The following is a 16,378-nucleotide window of genomic DNA, read 5'->3' as shown; positions in this document are numbered from 1 at the left end:
GGACAACGTCTGTCGGATCCGCTAGTATATATATAATATTAAAATATACCACCACACCACACACGACCATAATACCAAGTTCTTTAGTTTAATTACAATTCAGTTGTGAAACGCGTCGCCCTATATCACAGGTTAGAGGGTGCTAAAAGAATAAAGCGTCCGCGTCAGTGGGACAGGGCAGGCGCTTCCGCCCACTCAAATACAACTATTTACGTTGATCTAATTTTAACCGCCCACGTTCAGTGTAACAACAGCACGAGACAGAACGTAGTCTTTACGCATGCGTCGTGTTTATACTACAATACTTAGTTTGAATGAATAAGGATTGGAATTATTGTTATTTAATTACGCGGATAACATGATGTTTAATGGACTTTTGTGTGATTCGGATTGCAATTATTATTTTAAAGTAAGTAATTAAGTGTGTAATATTTTATATACCGCCTCCGTGGCTGTGTGCAGGTGTGTGTTGTTTCCCGGTGAAACAGGAGTAGCAGGATTGGCAGGTGCTTTATATACACTCGTGTCTACACACTCTTTCCTGCTTTTTAGCTCTCCTATTCAATTTTATCTCTTGGAATTAGCATATCATATGCAACTGCAGAAATTCTATACGGTTTATTTATTTATTTATGCTTTATCGCCTTATACAAAAACACACATAACAAAAATAAAAAAACAGTTACAAAAGTTATAAGGCAAAGGGCGGCCTTATCGCTTACAAGCGATTTCTTCCAGGCAACCCTAATGAGAGACAACGATAAAGAAACACCAATAGAGGGTAGAGTACAAAAAATGAAAAACAATTAATGTTTAAAGAACTTTATTTCTCATTACAAAACAGAAATATTTTATTTACATGAGAAACTTAATTTTAATATGTACATATTATATACGAGCGAGATACACGTCGCCATTAGCCGTAACAATTTTAGTCAGCTATGTTCATTCTAACATGCATCTTTAATGCCTTTTTGAATTTGTCAAACACTCCAATATTGCGAATTTGAGATGGTAATTGATTAAATAATTGCACACCCTCATACCTAATAGATTTCTTCAAATAATTTGTACGCGGCTTCGGCAAGATAAGCAAACTCGCTCGACGAGTATTGCGTGTCGTTGTGTAATTAACAAAAACAAAACAAAAAAACTTAAAACAAACGTTAACCCATTAAGTGCGTGAGAAGATCCAGACGTCCATCAGGTTCTGGGGAGTAAATAGACTCAAAGTTATCAGCAAATATTTCTGCTATCATTGTTATGGTTATTTATATTTGTTGATTTTCTTAACATAGTTTAGCAGTTCTTGCACATTGCACGTTGTCTGGAAAAGAGCGCCTCTTAGCGATAACGATACCTAATTTTTAATAAATAAATAAATAAAATGCTTGTATTCCTTAAATTCGTTTGAATGTGGTAAAGTGGATACGATCCAATTCCGAACATTAATGTATTATCTAAGAATCTAGATTTATTAAATGTCTAATTGTGGTAAAAATGGTAATTATAATATAAATCCAATCCGTAATTATTTAAAACTACAACGTAAAACTATTTTGGGGACGTTATTATGATTAGTTGAATAAAAATAATATTTTTTTTTCTTTCTCCGCTGGCCCAGCGATCCAATAAGAGTATGGGCCGCCGTAATTAAGTACATATCTTATTTTTGTGCTTGAGAGAATTTTATACACTTTCCCTACAATTTAAGATGAATCGTTGTTTGTTCATTACGATTATTTATGAAAATGAACATAGGCCTACGACAATACGATTTGACGCTCATGTATAACTTCACATACGTAATAGCAATGGCAATATTATTATTATTAAATTCAATGTTATTTCTTCAATGATTTAAGGAAAGCAGCGGTCCGTCAAGCATAGCGGACAGCGTGACGGGAGCGGAGCGTACACGTTGCCTACAGGACAAGCTACATGCCACACTACAAATTGTAAGTTCAATTCTGTAATCATTAATGTCACGCACAGATGACATACTCAGAAAATATGCCATTATATAAGGGCTCTGAATCGTATATAAAATAAACTCATAATGTCCCTAGAATTTTTCACTCTAATTAGGTGGCCTAAGTTTGGAAAGATTTGTTTTGGTGCTTAATTTATTACAACGTATTAAGAGTTAATTGCGAGCTATTTTGGTATGGATTCATATTCCCCATCTTCCATTAGCTGTAGTATTTCCGGGTGCTTCAAAATTACCACTTTGGTAACTTAATTAATTAATGAGGTACTCTGTTTCAAGAAGTCGTTCTTTCGATTTCCGGTAAATGCCGACTGAAACTTATTGGGTAATTTTTTATGTTAGTCAATAAATGTTTGAATAAACTAGTTGATTTTGTTTTGGTATCTACTTTTTTTCTCTACATAACCTAATTATATGGCATTAAAATCTATCCAATGTTAATATATATATTAACTTTGAACTTCAAAACCTACAACATTTAATTTAGTAGTTAACTTCTGATTTAAGCACTGTACGATGGTCAGTAGGTACTGTAGTATAAGCTGACGAGTCGAACTAGTCTGAGTATGACAGTATGACTTCTTATCTAGCACGAATCTGTCGTGACAAATGTGTTTATTTTCCAGTTAAAGAACAAAGAGGAGACGGTAAAAGTTCAAGCGGAGAGTCTCGCACTGGCAGAGGCCCGTCTCTCTGCGCTCGCTATTCGTACACAAAAACCAAACACACATCGCGCCCTGCAAGTTCAACCGGTAAACTTTTTGATTTATCTACAAAAAAATATATTGTTAAGTGATTAACCCAAACTCATTCAAATACTAAGTTACTTTCCTGCTTCCAAGAAAGTAACTTAGTATTGAAGTGTTATATCAAAATGATCAAAACTTTTTCATAATCGGATATTGGAAGCAGTCATTCCCTTGGTACATTTTCTTCATTATAGTAGCGAGTGTTAACTACGGACATATAAATAAAAATCTATTGATGCACCCGTGATTGGAACGCATCTCAGAATTGAGGGTCGCGCGTCCAGCTAGGCTAACACTGTTACACTTATAATAGACAGCGGAACAATATTGTCATAAAATGAAAGGGAAAAGGAAAAAAATAATTTACCTCTGTTTATATCTTTTATTTAATTTTTTCTCTTTGATTACTGCTGTGTTGTGTATTTATGTATGTGTGTTTTGTTTGTAATAAATGATATGTCTATGTCTATGTCTATGTCTAAATCATTTAAATATATTCGGTACGATTTTTAGCTCCAAAAAGAATCGGGAAACGGATGTAAAGTGGAAATGACTGATGTCTCAGTAACTGCACACACACAGGTAAGTTTCATATAAACGACTTAAGCCATTGGATAAGAACTATAGAAATTATTATAGTTATATTGATGAATGTTTTATTTACAAGGATGACGTTTAATCAAATAATTTATATTGGATATTTACGCAATAAAATGATTATTTTTAATACTTTCTTAGTTAGTTACCTATTAGTTATTTGTTTGAATGAAAAAAAATTGAAAACAGATTCAGATAATATTAGAGTAGTATATTTATTTATGTATTTGTTTGTGATTCATAACAATAATTCAATATATTATAATCATTTTCATTTATACAAACAATAGTTACAAATTGAATATTTAAGGACAGGTTTGGTGACGGTGCTAGTTTTATTGTTACCAATAAATTCATAAAAAAAATCTAACGGTAAATACATAAAAAATCAGAATTTGGGATAATTATTTTAGGAAGTGGATGAAAATGTGATGGAAACGCTAAAGGATAAGTTGTCTGTTGTCGAAGATCTTTACAGAGAATGCTTCTACGAAGTAAGTTGGAGTTTTGTAGTCGAAATATTAATTAGTAACCTGTATTGTGTATTTTTATTTACATGGTGAAATTTACTTATTACATAAATAACATTGCTTTGATAATTTGCGCTTTTAGTGGTAGATTTAAAGGTTAAGGTTTAGAGAAACTTTTTTTATTTATTTTTTATTAATAGGAATGCGTTTACTACCCACAAAACCCCTCCCACCAATCACATCACTGTTGGGGTAACTTGGGGTCGCGTAAGCATTCTACTAAGAGACCCCGTGACAGGCTGCTGCAGCAACCATCTTCCATTACATTGACATCGCCTTAGAAGTCTTTACAGAAGGGATTGCAATTTCTTGCACCCAACACGTGAAGCCGCCATGTTCCTGCAAGGAAGTTTCTCATACATTTTTGTCTCGCATATTTCAAAAAACGTATTGAATGTTATATAAGGTGCTTTTATTTAAACTTACTTTATATATCATAAAATATTACTGCTGCAAGTACTAAACATAAAAAACCTAATAAATATAATGTACAGTACATTCAGTACTGAATAATGTATAATGTTCAAGAATAATGGTCATTACTTACCACATACCTATATTATTCAGTGTCTTTGGGGTTAAAAATTAAAATTCTATCTGATAAGAGAGTTAGTTAGCGCTTATGTGTAGCACTCTATCAAGCTTAGTTTGTATGTAGAAAGAACATAAATATTACTTAAACTAATACAAAAACATTATTATAATTTTGATAAAAGTTTATCATGCTCTCGTTGCAGTCGGCAAAGCAAGAGCAGCTTTTAGAAAATCACAGAGGATCCTATTTACAAATGAGATTGAGGGAGAAGGAGAAAGACAGCCACCTCTCATGTCTCCAACATGTTGTGGACACTCAGCGAGCGTCCGCTTTTGCATATCAGGTATAATGTACTGTAACAGTAAACCACTAATATTTGTCAAAACCCCTTATAATTGCTGAAGTTATAGCTGATCTAGCAATGTCTAATCTTATTGAATGACTGAAGATTTATTTAAATTCAGTAGTTTTCCGTTAAAAACACAACAGTTTATTAATATTTCAAATTTGTTTTAGGATATTGCATCAGAAGTGGACCATTTGAAGGCGGAAATATCAAATTTCTTAAATAACTCCAATAATGACTCGGTATTATTTTTACATAAGATTGTAATCTCAAGATTCTAATCTTCAACTATTCATCTAAAAACATTTTATGTACATGTTCTAATATTGTTTTAATATATTAAATTTAGAACATATATATGTATGTTATGTAATTTATGTGTTTATAAAAAATAATTGAGAAATCAATGAAAACATGTATATTGTTTTAAAAATGTGTTTTAATATTTTGATTTTAAATAAATGCGCTTTATATAAAATGTGGTTTAACTGTATTCAGGGCATGTGGGAAAGGACCGAAGATTGTGACATCACGACTGACCTCCGACATATCGCTGAACAACTACATCGACTTCAGGATATGCTAACCGTAATGCAACACGATTGCATGCAATATTTTGGACTAACTTACGTTCTAAATTTTAAATACCAACTTAACATTTTTAAGAACTGCCAAGTTTCAATACATAAAATCTTTGACTCACTGATTCATGGCTTATATCATAGACATACGACAAATTGCAATTTCAAAATGAATATGTTTATAAAAATTGTCGAAATAAACATAAAATTATTTGAGAATGGCATATGCAAAGATATGTTTGATAACTAGTCCATATTTATGTTTTTTAACGATTCCTGGTACAATGAGAAAAAGAGAAGAGACGCTGTTACGTTCAACTATCGTCAGTAAACTCTACAACCGATTTTTTTATAAGTACATATGTCTTTTATTGTTGATGTGTCTGTTTTATTTTCTTATTGATAAATAAATAGATTATATCCGCTAACAAAATTTTCATTAACAGCATGACGTGTTTCTTCTAACCTAACCTAACCCAATTTTGGTAATATATATACTTACTTTATCTAACTACAGATTTTAATAAAGATAATACATATATTTTAGGAGGACTGTTCCTGTGGTTTATATGAAGAGAACAGAATACTGAAGCGTGCAAATGAAACTAATGAAGTAAGATACTATTTATATTTATTGTATTTTAAATGCATCAGTAATAATTTGAGTTTCTTGATTTAGAGGGTGATTGATGAACTTCGTGAAAGAATTAGTAAATTAGAAGACAATCTTGAAAATAAGGAAAATTCTGACCAGCGCTACGAAACAGTCGTTGCCGAAAAGGAAGATGAGGTGAGTGATATTTAAGATCACAATCAGTAATAAATTACAAATATTTATTATTATTATTATATTTATTTAAAACCAGTGAACTAGGATTGGCCTAGAGGCTTCAATGTGCGACCTTCATCTCTGAGTTCGTAGGTTCGATCCCCGGCTGTCCACCAATGGACATTCTCTATATATGCACATTTGTCATCAGCTCGAACGGTTTAGGAAAGCATCGTGAGGAAACCGACATGTCTTAGACCCAAAAAGTCAACGACGTGTTTCACGCACTGGATGCAGATTCAGACCAAAAGAGGTTGTAGCACCACTGATTTTATTTTTTAATAAATCCATTATCAGAAGTAATCGAAAAATAATAATAATTACGAAACTTAAAACAAATTTAGAGGCAATACTCACCCATATCAGTCATATCGCAGTACCGACAATCCTATATATTGCTATAACCGTCAACTCTGGAGAAAACTGTTGCAATTCTGCGTCCATCGCGAAGGAATGCACATGATTATGAATAACTGTATGAACAGAATGAAAGAGCAAGTCGTCTTATAGATTTGCGGATAAATATTGTTTCAACTTGATTTGTTTTATATTTTCAGTTACGTAAAATAAGAAATCAGTTAAACAGCTTAGAGAACACTTCGCAGCGTTCATGTTGCTGTGACCAACTGTCTTTACAATTGCAACAAGTTCAAGGTATTTTTATTGTCATTGTGAACTAGCCTGTTCCGGCTTCTTGCAGCTGGATTTTTTTTATATCTGGCAGATAAATATAGCCTTTGTTACCTATGTTACAAACATACAAAATAAACAACATTCTTTCCTCTTTTTAATTTCTTTATTTTTTTTATTAAAATTTCTTTAAACCTGTTCTGTACTGCTATATATGTATATAACTGACAGCCTGAGCAGTGTGGTAGTGGCTCCAGCGACTCTCATCCCTGAGGTCGTAGGTTCGATCCCGGCTGTGCACCAATGGTCTTTCTTTCTATGTGCGCATTTAACATTTGCTCGAACGGTGAAGGAAAACATCGTGAGGAAACCGATATGTCTTAGACGCAAAAAGTCGACGACGTGTGTCAGGCACTGGAGGCTGATCACCTACTTGCCTATTAGATTTAAAAATGATCATGAAACAGATTCTAAATTCGATTTTAAGAAATCTGAGGCCAAAACCTAAAGAGGTTTTATTTTAACAGACAGCCTTAGGCAATGAAAGCTAATATTTATCTTCCACAAGACATACTTTCTTAAATTATTCATTAACTGAATTATTAATCTATTTATACAATTTAATGAACGAAGTTGATTATGGTACGTAACGGTTGTTAATGTTTAATTGTTTAAACATACTAATTCGGTCCACAAGTTTAATACAATTTGTCTATAAATTAATATAATTATTTAAATTATAGGGTCCTTGAATGATAAAACGGTGGAGATGGTGCAAATGCAACGGAGGTATGAAGAACAAAACTTGACTATCTTCCAACTAAGACAGGAGCTAGACGAAACAAAAACCATTAAGGAAGAGGTACGTTAATGTAACATTAATTTGAGTTGTCTTAATTTAGAATTTATGTTGGTTAGTGTTAGGCTATCTGTTATGTGATTGGGTAGACTATTTATTAGCCGCGGTAGTAAATACCGCAACGTTCTCTCGCCAATTGCAAAGCCTGAAATTGAATTATATTATTAGTATTGATTTTGTAGTGTATCGAACGGACAAAGCACAAAGGCAATTTTGTTTCCATATCTGCCACAGATTTAGACAGTTAGGACCTGTGTAAACCTTTTATATTTTATTTGAATGTTTGCATACAACAGGAAGTAAGCAAGCTGAGATGTGAGGTATTGTCATGGCGGTCGCAGAAAGAAGCCGGTACGATGCGTTTGCGACAGTTACAAAAGGACTTGCAACGCTCACAGCATCGATACATACATCTGGCTGATCACTACAAGTAAGCTTAGAGTATCTAAGGGAAACTTAATTAAATTTGTCTGAAGAATAACATACTGATAATATCATTGACAGGACGATTTCGTCAGCCAAAAGTGTAGATTCAGAAAACGGACGCCCAGATCTCGTCATCACACAATTGCCACAAAAATCATCAGATAAATGAAACTGTTAGCTAGTCCGATACGACAAATTCTGTCTGTGATTATAATGTATATAAACTGAAGGATTTATTAGTTAATTGCATGGTGCAAACAAAATTACTACGAACATATTTTTGTCATATGTAACATTAGATCCTATAAAGTAATGCTACGATTTATATTTTAGGGAAATATCCAGCTTTGCCCAAGAGCTTCAAACTCAGTTAAAAGAAGCACAGACCCGCGGAGCCAAACTATGTGGAGAAGCAAGACATCTTGTTTGCGCTGTCAGACATAGCCTAAAGAGACAGAGGAATAGACAAAGAGAACAGAATGAAAGGATAAAAGAACAGGAGACCATCATTCAGGCTCTTCAGGATTCGGATACGGAGAGTGCTTTATTGACTGAACCATGTTGTTCAAAGTACTTATCAAGTGCAACCAGTTCCAAAAGGGACAGAAATAGAAGTGTAAGCGAGACAGCATCAACACCACCGCGACGGCTACAGAATAAGACATCTGTAGACGTAAGATTTTCAAACAGATTATTGAATACCTATAAATTTTGTCAATTACTATAATTAGATAACTTTAGCGAGACTTAAAAGTATTGGTATAATTATAATAGGTATTTTTTGTTGAAATATCTTGTCAGGAAAACGACTGGGTCCATGCCAACATTCGGAATGCGGGTGTACAACAGCCAACGCTTAGTTCCTGTGGGACAGGCACAGATTCAAAACGCCCAGTTCGAGTATGTAGCTTACGGAACAATGTATGTACTAAAACAATATCTAGTTATTAGTTGGCATCTTATATATACACTGAACTATAATAAGATTATTTTATTATGCCATAAATATTTATTCTGTATTGCACACAGAGCAGGCAGTTCACTCACATCACATCACCACATCTGTTTTCCTATTAATCTTCCCAATAAATGTATTCAATTAATGTGTAATTTGAATGTGTGAAACGAAGCGTTATTGATTGAATAAGAAAGCAGATGTCGGTAATTCTTTGTATTTTGAAGAAAACGTTACCATATGTTCGCAGGGCGAAGTATACCCAACTGAAGAGTTACTAGAGCGAGTGGAACGCGCACATGAAGCTTTATCGCAGGCGCAACGACGATGGTGTCATCGGGCACCAAAATGACCAACGTTGGCAGACCTTAATAATTTCTATAAAACCTAGCACATCGTTGTGCGTTACTGGTTTTTAGCTCTTGCGACTTTCCAGCAAGCAAAATGTTTGCCTACTTGAGACGAGGGAATGTAAGACTGACCCCTCCCAGTTGAGAGTACGAACGGAAGATGAGGATGACTGATATTTAAAATCAGATATATTTGACCTTTAACTTGATTGTGTTTTTATATTTCATGAAATTTTTAAGCAGACGCCTCATACGTTTATAAACTTTGTAACTATGTGAAAGTGAGGGTATTTGCTAATTACGGGTCTAAAATGTTTTTAATATAGGTGAATTTATTTATGTAAGATATCCTTTGTTAGTCTTACATGTGTTTGTTTAAAATTTCGATGTACACATTTTTTAAAAATATATTAAATAAATATAGTTTTAAAAACGCGTCTTACTTGGTTCACCATTGCAATATGTATGACTATTGTTTCTGGTTTTTGAAAGTCGGCAGTGCCAAAGTCGGCGGCGGCGAATGATGTGTTACTGTTAACAAAACTGAATAAATAAAGTAACAGAGATGGCGCTCAATACTAAATAGCTTTCAAATAAAACACAAAATATAATAAAAAAATGTAATAAAGATTAAAATCAATGTCACTATCTAATACACTATCTCGTGAGTAAGATCAAATTTAAATGTTAACAGATAATACAAAAATTTTAATAAACATCTTTGAAACGAACGATTTACCTTAAAAATAATAATTAAGAAACATAGAAAGATTTATCCAATAAGTTTCATTATCACAAGTTACCCGTAGTATTCAACAAACTACTATTTTAGTTGTGAATCAAGACATTTTATACTCTTAATAACTAATGCACAGACGCAAATTTTTAAAGTATTTAAATGTATAGCTACGCGAAATCACTCGTTGCGCCTATGCTTAATGTATATGCATTAATTACTTTGATTTTTTTTATTCCTAACAGTCAGGTGTTCTGTGCCTGGTGTCAAAATTGTCTAATTCTCAAAGCGGAGGTATTCAACAGTATTACGTACTACCGTACATATGGTAGGTAACCAAGGGGCTTAGTCAAGATGCCTAACAGTTGTGTATGTCGAAAGTCGCAGACAATATTTGTATGAAAATGACAGTTCGTGTCTATAATTGTTTTAAACAAATTTAGTTTTCAGTTTCTACATACCCTACTGTTAAAGCATCTTGACTAAGCCCCTTGGTTACCTACCATATGTACGGTAGTACGTAATACTGTTCTTAAAGCTGTAAATTGTCTATGGAACACAGATTAGATTATTTAATCGTTAACTAAAGAAAATAACCTTTCGAAAAACAAAATGGTGGCTCGCATATGATCAAATGCATCTCTATAATAGAATATTTTGAAAATTATACATATATGTCAAATTATAAAAATAAGGATGTCAGGGAAAAGGAATATGCATATATTGTAAACATACTTTATGTTAGCCAGGGATAAACAAATTTTAAGAAAAAAAATCTCAAACAAAACCCCAAGTGAACTCACTTCTATGCGAAAATAAGTAATCTCAACTCATGCAGTATCACAATTTTTTTTTCTTGGTGCAGACATTTTTAGTATTATTGTAAATCCAAAGAACAAATGATTCCCCCATTCTAATTTTTTTCTGTCTGCGCATGTTTGGTTTGCCAACCAGTAACGTTTTCAATTATAAATCGATATTTTTGATTTTCATTTTACAATAGTACCAGTACTTAAACTAGCTTCTTTTCAATATAGAGTGTTATCTAGTACTAAATTCGTTAAATTTTTTATTATCTATTCAAAGCAATAAAACTTTAATGACTTTTTTTAAGGCGCGTTCTTATAAATCTTATTTAATTTAATATACTAAGCACTTAAGTAACGTTAAAGAACGATCGTAGGTCACTTCTTCCAGCCACGCCAGATGGAAGCAATGGCTGAAGTCACAAGAGAGGTCGCTGGAGGTGTGCTACTCATTTCTTCCACCTGGAAATAATAGACAGGTATTAGAATACAGGTGGTTTCGTGGCCTCTCCGTTACCATGACTACGAATTAATTTTTATATAAAAACATCATTACCATAATAAGAAACATTAATTAACAGGCATTCATATTCCTTGAAAATAATTAATATATATAAGGTAGTTCCTCTAGTAATAATTATTTAGTCTCTTGTAATGTTTTTTTTCTCAGTAAGCGAATTTTTTTTTATTCCTATGAGAAATAAAGTTATTCTAACCGTAAAAACTGATACATATTGTAATTTTAGTAGTCCGTTGTCATCACATAAAATATTTATATCTATATTATGTATTTATTTTCTTACTTTTAATTTTATTTTATGTATTAAAAAAAGACAAAATCATGACGCATTTCGCGCGATTGGACTAGAGTTGTGTTTTTTATAATTCTCATATATGTATTTCATTTTTTATATAAAATACATTCTTTGCCTCAGATTTCTGTATCCATTTTATGATCATTTGTTTTCTTTTAAAACGCTAGTAGGTAATCAGGCTTCTGTGTCGAAGGCTTTTCCTTTGCCGCACTAGCGAGTGTTAAATGCACATTAGACTTAAAGTCTGTTAGTGAACAACTTGGAACAACAAGGCCATCGCTTTTTTTATCCAAAAAACTTTACCTAATTTCATTGTAAAGATAATATAAAAGTCACACCTGCTCGTTTTCCGGCCAATGCAGATGTTCTGGCTCTGCGTCTTCACCTTCCTCACCTCCGCTGCCCCCACCGCCCTCTTCCCTTCCCTCTTCTTCCCACAAATCCTCCCACTGCGCTTGCACACTGTCCGACCTACTCCAAGGCTCTACTCTGTAGGAAAAATCTGTATTTAATTATTATTCCATAAATTTTTGCACTGATAATTTTTATAAGTTTAAAGTATAAAATTGTCATATTTTTTTTAATACTTAAGACGCAACTCCGGCAGCAAAAATAACCCCCGATTTTTTATAGTTCGCTCGAGTAAGTCGACCAAAAGACACATTTGTACAACGCACTGTTCAACACTACACTGTGCCGCTCAGTTCCGTACACTGGTAAAATCGTACTTTTAAAGTGAAAATCCCCGACAGCTTTTCACACTATTTGAAATGTATTTTAATATCATTGATTCTAAGGGCCTGTTTCACAATGTATGGATAAAGTGCCAATTAGCTATGCAACACATAAATTATTCGAAATATAATATAAAAGTTCCAAATAAGATACTTCGAATTTCATGACAAATAGCGCTATCTGACAGTCTATAAACGCAAAAATACTTTTTATCCTACAAATAAGTAACAAATAGCTTATTTGGAACTTATCCGGACATTGTGAAACAGGCCCTAATTGTAATTAATATATAATTACATTTGTAATTCAATCTGCAGGTTCTTGCTGTAATAAATTATAACATGTGGAAGGTAAAGGGAGGATCCTGGTCCAGTCTAACCAGTGCCTGGCCAGATAACTCCAATGCGTAAAGTCTAGAAGTTACATAATCTTAGCGGCCGGAATAACAGTATGACGTCATATTAGTGCTTCGTAGCTTACAGTTTGTAATTGTCGCGACGTATAACCTAAGCTGCTATTAAGTATTCCTATAGCCTTTATCTTTTTTCAAACGTAATCTCATTCTTAACGTAATAAACGTCTAATAAATACACGGTTAGATTTTAAATAGTTTAATAGTACCCAACCGAAAGATTAGAGTTAAATATTTTCATATTTCACGCTTCTTCACTAAATTTCAAATTTAATATATTACGATTTGTATTTTGTGACAAAAAATAAACTAAGAAAAACTGTATTTCCATTCATTTTATAGAAACATACCTCCTAGCTCTGTCTATTGACTGTATTTTAATAGACATAAAAATATAATAATAATTACAAGGTCGACAATACTAACCGGCCAATGGCAGGATCATCGGCGGCGGCGGCTAAGGCTAAAGCGTGCAACGCGGCCAGACCGCGCGCGCTTGGTTCGGCACGGATTTGTGCGCGTGCGCACACCGCGCCACCTGACAGGCGCAGGCGACGACACACGCCACGGCGGGACCCACTATATGTCTCTAAACATTCACTGTAAAATGGTTATATTAACGTTAGTATTTCACATTTTAAACTAAAAACTTATATTATGACTTTAAGATATAGTTCATATAATTTGTTTAGTTCAGACATTCTTTTCACAATGTATAGTTGTGTCCGTTTAGTTCCAAATACGCCCAAGAAGTGCTGCTAAAGTTTCATATTCAGCAGTCTACACTTTAAATTTGGTCCCCTTTATTTTTTTGTTTCCTGTGTATAGATAGATATATAGATAATCGATTTTATTCATTTTTTATGTTGCGGTGTAAGAAACCTGATGACTTTCTTACTTTAAAAAATCAGAAATTAATCTGCCCCAAGCCCATTTCTATGTTTGACTTACACATTTACTCCTCAATAATCAAAATATACGCTCAATTTCCCATTTACTCCCGATATTTCACAACATTAATTGAAAAAATAATAATCATGAAACGAATGTGTATGACAAGGACGGAAGATAGGGAGGAAGAAGTTGCAAGAAGTAAATTCACAAAGAAATTACAAATAAAAATGAGAAATTATACAATAAGTAACTATATTCTGTTCTGTATAATTTCTGTCAAAAACATCGACCCTTTTATGCACTCTTCTACTGCTTTATTTAAAAATAATTTAAAACAACTGTTAATGTCCTAACTCTTACATATATTTGTCGTTGTCATGTTTTGTTTTGTTTTGCTCTGTACATCCAATGTGTTTCTTTTATGTTTTATTTTTAACTTTTTATTGTAAAGATGTATCTGTTAAATAAATAAATAAATATATTAAAACATGCTAAAGGTGTTTCAATTACAATTCAATGAGAAATAAATTACCTAAGCGAGACTGCATGTGGTAGCCTGACGTCGAGTGTCCAGGCGAGTAAGGCCGTTAGCTGGGCACACAAACCTAATGCGGCCGTAGCGCGGTGCGCGGCAATCGTCGATGGCGGACTTCCAACACAAGCCTCCTTGTTTTGATTCACTGAAAATTTACATAAATACAAACTACAGAAAGTTTTGAGTAATGAGAATGAACAAATGAAAAACGATATTGCTTTTTGTTTGATTGTGTTTGTTCAGCAGTAAGACTAAATTGCATATAGTCAACAATTTCTCAAGCATCTTGCAAAGTTGGATGGTTTTGAGAAGTTGCCGAGTCGGACACACTACACTACACTAATCAAAAAATCATAAAACCTGAGATCTGAATATGTGAGTCGTCTCCTTCAATATCAATATAAGGAGCCACAATATGTAGCTGAGGTCTAGGCGGAGGCTCCTGTTCTGCGTCATTACCCACAAACTCCATATCTTCTATACTATCACTGAAAAAAATATTACAGCCACTATAAACCTCTAAATCATATAATTAATTTTGTAAGGTGTGATAATATTTGCAACAACAAGATAGGCTTGAATTTGTGTACAATGTAATATGTTTTACTCCCATTTTATTATGTCTACTGCTGATAGATGCCAAATGTTTGTTTTCTATTTCTGTATTCAAAATCAAAATCAATGTATTTTATTATTTATGTATTATTAAGATTAATTGATTAAATGAATGAGTTAACTTCACGAAATGTTATGATTGTTTAAACATGTAGAGCATGGTGTAGCAGTAATAATTGTAAAAAAAAACTAGATTATGAATCTAGATTTAGTAAAATTGATGATATTGGTATTATTGAATTATGCAATTTCTAGTCTCTCTCTCTGGTAGTTTTTAAGGAACTAACCAATTCATCAAATCCTATTTATATAGACTGTATATTATAATATTGTTACCTGGGATCATAGCTTATGTATACAGGAAAAATATATCTATTAAGTTGCCGTATTCTAGACCTGCGTAACTCAGCCAAGTTTTGGGCTAGTTCATTGTATGTGTTGATTCTCTTCTGTACATCAAACTGTTGTTTCTGTGCATGCTCTCCTAAACTTGCAACTCTTTTTTGATACCTAGGTAACTTAAGCCTCAATTCTTTATTACTATTTTCTAATTCAATCAGTTTTTCTTTCAGCACCTTAACATTATTTCTCCGTTGATCAATAGCTAAACGTAACAGCTCTAACTTGTCCTTTGATCTTTTAGTTTCAGTAACTAGTACGTCTTTTTTTAATTTAGGTGTCAGTAACTTATCACAAATGTCCAAAATATGTTGTCGGTTAACTTTTAATCGCATTATCTTTGCTTGTTTGTCAGCAAATCTGGAATAATAATACAACAACCGTTAGTTTTTAATCACAAAGATTTAAGCTATATAATAAAAGGTAAATCACTTTTATCAATTATAAAAGATAACAGTAGGATAAGACTTCATGTAAGTAAATTGCTTTATTATTAAAAAAAAATATTTATTTATTAATTTCACCTGTCTGAGTAAGGTAAAGATGAGTGAACAAAATTTCCATTTCTTACACAATCTGCGCAATAAAAGTTTCGTTTCACAGTAAAGCAAAGAGGGCACTTTGTGTAGTGACCATCACTCTCTATAGAAGACACTCTAAAATCACGTGGAGCTTGGTTTTCAGATAAATAACTCGTCGCCATTGTCGTCAACAATTTCCATATAAAATAACATAAAATTTCATGCAATTTTTGTTTATGACATGCTGAAAATAAAACATAATATCTGTCATCTCCAGCTGTGTTTTGACACTTGACGGTATGTTGACGTCTACTGCAAGTTTGAGAATTATTGAGTTTATGACACCACGAAGTATTATCTAGATATTATCTGTATCTGTATCTGTACTACAAATAATTGATATAATTATAAATAATTATAAATAATTATAAATAAAGAGCAAAGACGAGGTTGCTCTGAGCAGGATAAAATTCCAAGGAATTAAAATACAATATGAAAACAAAACAATCAACACTGAAATTAGTGTTTAGTTA

At 32.9% G+C, this 16,378-nt stretch overlaps 2 protein-coding genes across 5 annotated transcripts; one reads left to right on the top strand and one right to left on the bottom strand.

Moving 5' to 3' along the window:
• Positions 1 to 252: 252 nt before the first annotated feature.
• LOC111004475 (spindle pole body component 110-like) lies at positions 253 to 9,766 on the top strand. 2 transcript variants are annotated; one of them, XM_045629911.1, is made up of 16 exons: positions 253 to 409; positions 1,866 to 1,958; positions 2,617 to 2,742; positions 3,253 to 3,321; positions 3,750 to 3,830; positions 4,604 to 4,744; positions 4,918 to 4,989; positions 5,246 to 5,335; positions 5,876 to 5,941; positions 6,008 to 6,118; positions 6,715 to 6,811; positions 7,531 to 7,649; positions 7,943 to 8,076; positions 8,406 to 8,745; positions 8,874 to 8,993; positions 9,278 to 9,766. In XM_045629911.1, exons 1-16 carry the CDS (start codon positions 359 to 361, stop codon positions 9,377 to 9,379), a joined length of 1,812 nt encoding a protein of 603 aa, XP_045485867.1. In that variant the 5' UTR covers positions 253 to 358; the 3' UTR covers positions 9,380 to 9,766. The 2 variants fall into 2 exon arrangements, with proteins under 2 accessions (XP_045485867.1, XP_045485868.1); XM_045629912.1 differs by lacking the exon at positions 3,750 to 3,830.
• A 217-nt stretch (positions 9,767 to 9,983) lies between these two features.
• On the bottom strand, positions 9,984 to 16,111 carry LOC110991308 (beclin 1-associated autophagy-related key regulator). 3 transcript variants are annotated; one of them, XM_022256629.2, is made up of 7 exons: positions 15,849 to 16,110; positions 15,262 to 15,684; positions 14,671 to 14,798; positions 14,308 to 14,455; positions 13,308 to 13,481; positions 12,073 to 12,223; positions 9,984 to 11,381 (listed from the first exon to the last, which is right to left on the bottom strand). In XM_022256629.2, exons 1-7 carry the CDS (start codon positions 16,025 to 16,027, stop codon positions 11,298 to 11,300), a joined length of 1,287 nt encoding a protein of 428 aa, XP_022112321.2. In that variant the 5' UTR covers positions 16,028 to 16,110; the 3' UTR covers positions 9,984 to 11,297. The 3 variants fall into 3 exon arrangements, with proteins under 3 accessions (XP_022112321.2, XP_022112323.2, XP_022112322.2); XM_022256631.2 differs by having other exon boundaries at positions 15,896 to 16,032; XM_022256630.2 differs by lacking the exon at positions 9,984 to 11,381 and having other exon boundaries at positions 12,076 to 12,236; positions 15,849 to 16,111.
• Between the last annotated feature and the right edge of the window lie 267 nt (positions 16,112 to 16,378).

Source organism: Pieris rapae, chromosome 10 (genome assembly GCF_905147795.1).
Source record: "Pieris rapae chromosome 10, ilPieRapa1.1, whole genome shotgun sequence".
NCBI lineage: Eukaryota > Metazoa > Arthropoda > Insecta > Lepidoptera > Pieridae > Pieris > Pieris rapae.
The sequence above is the reverse complement of the archived record's forward strand: the minus strand, read 5'-3'. Positions and strand labels throughout refer to the sequence as shown.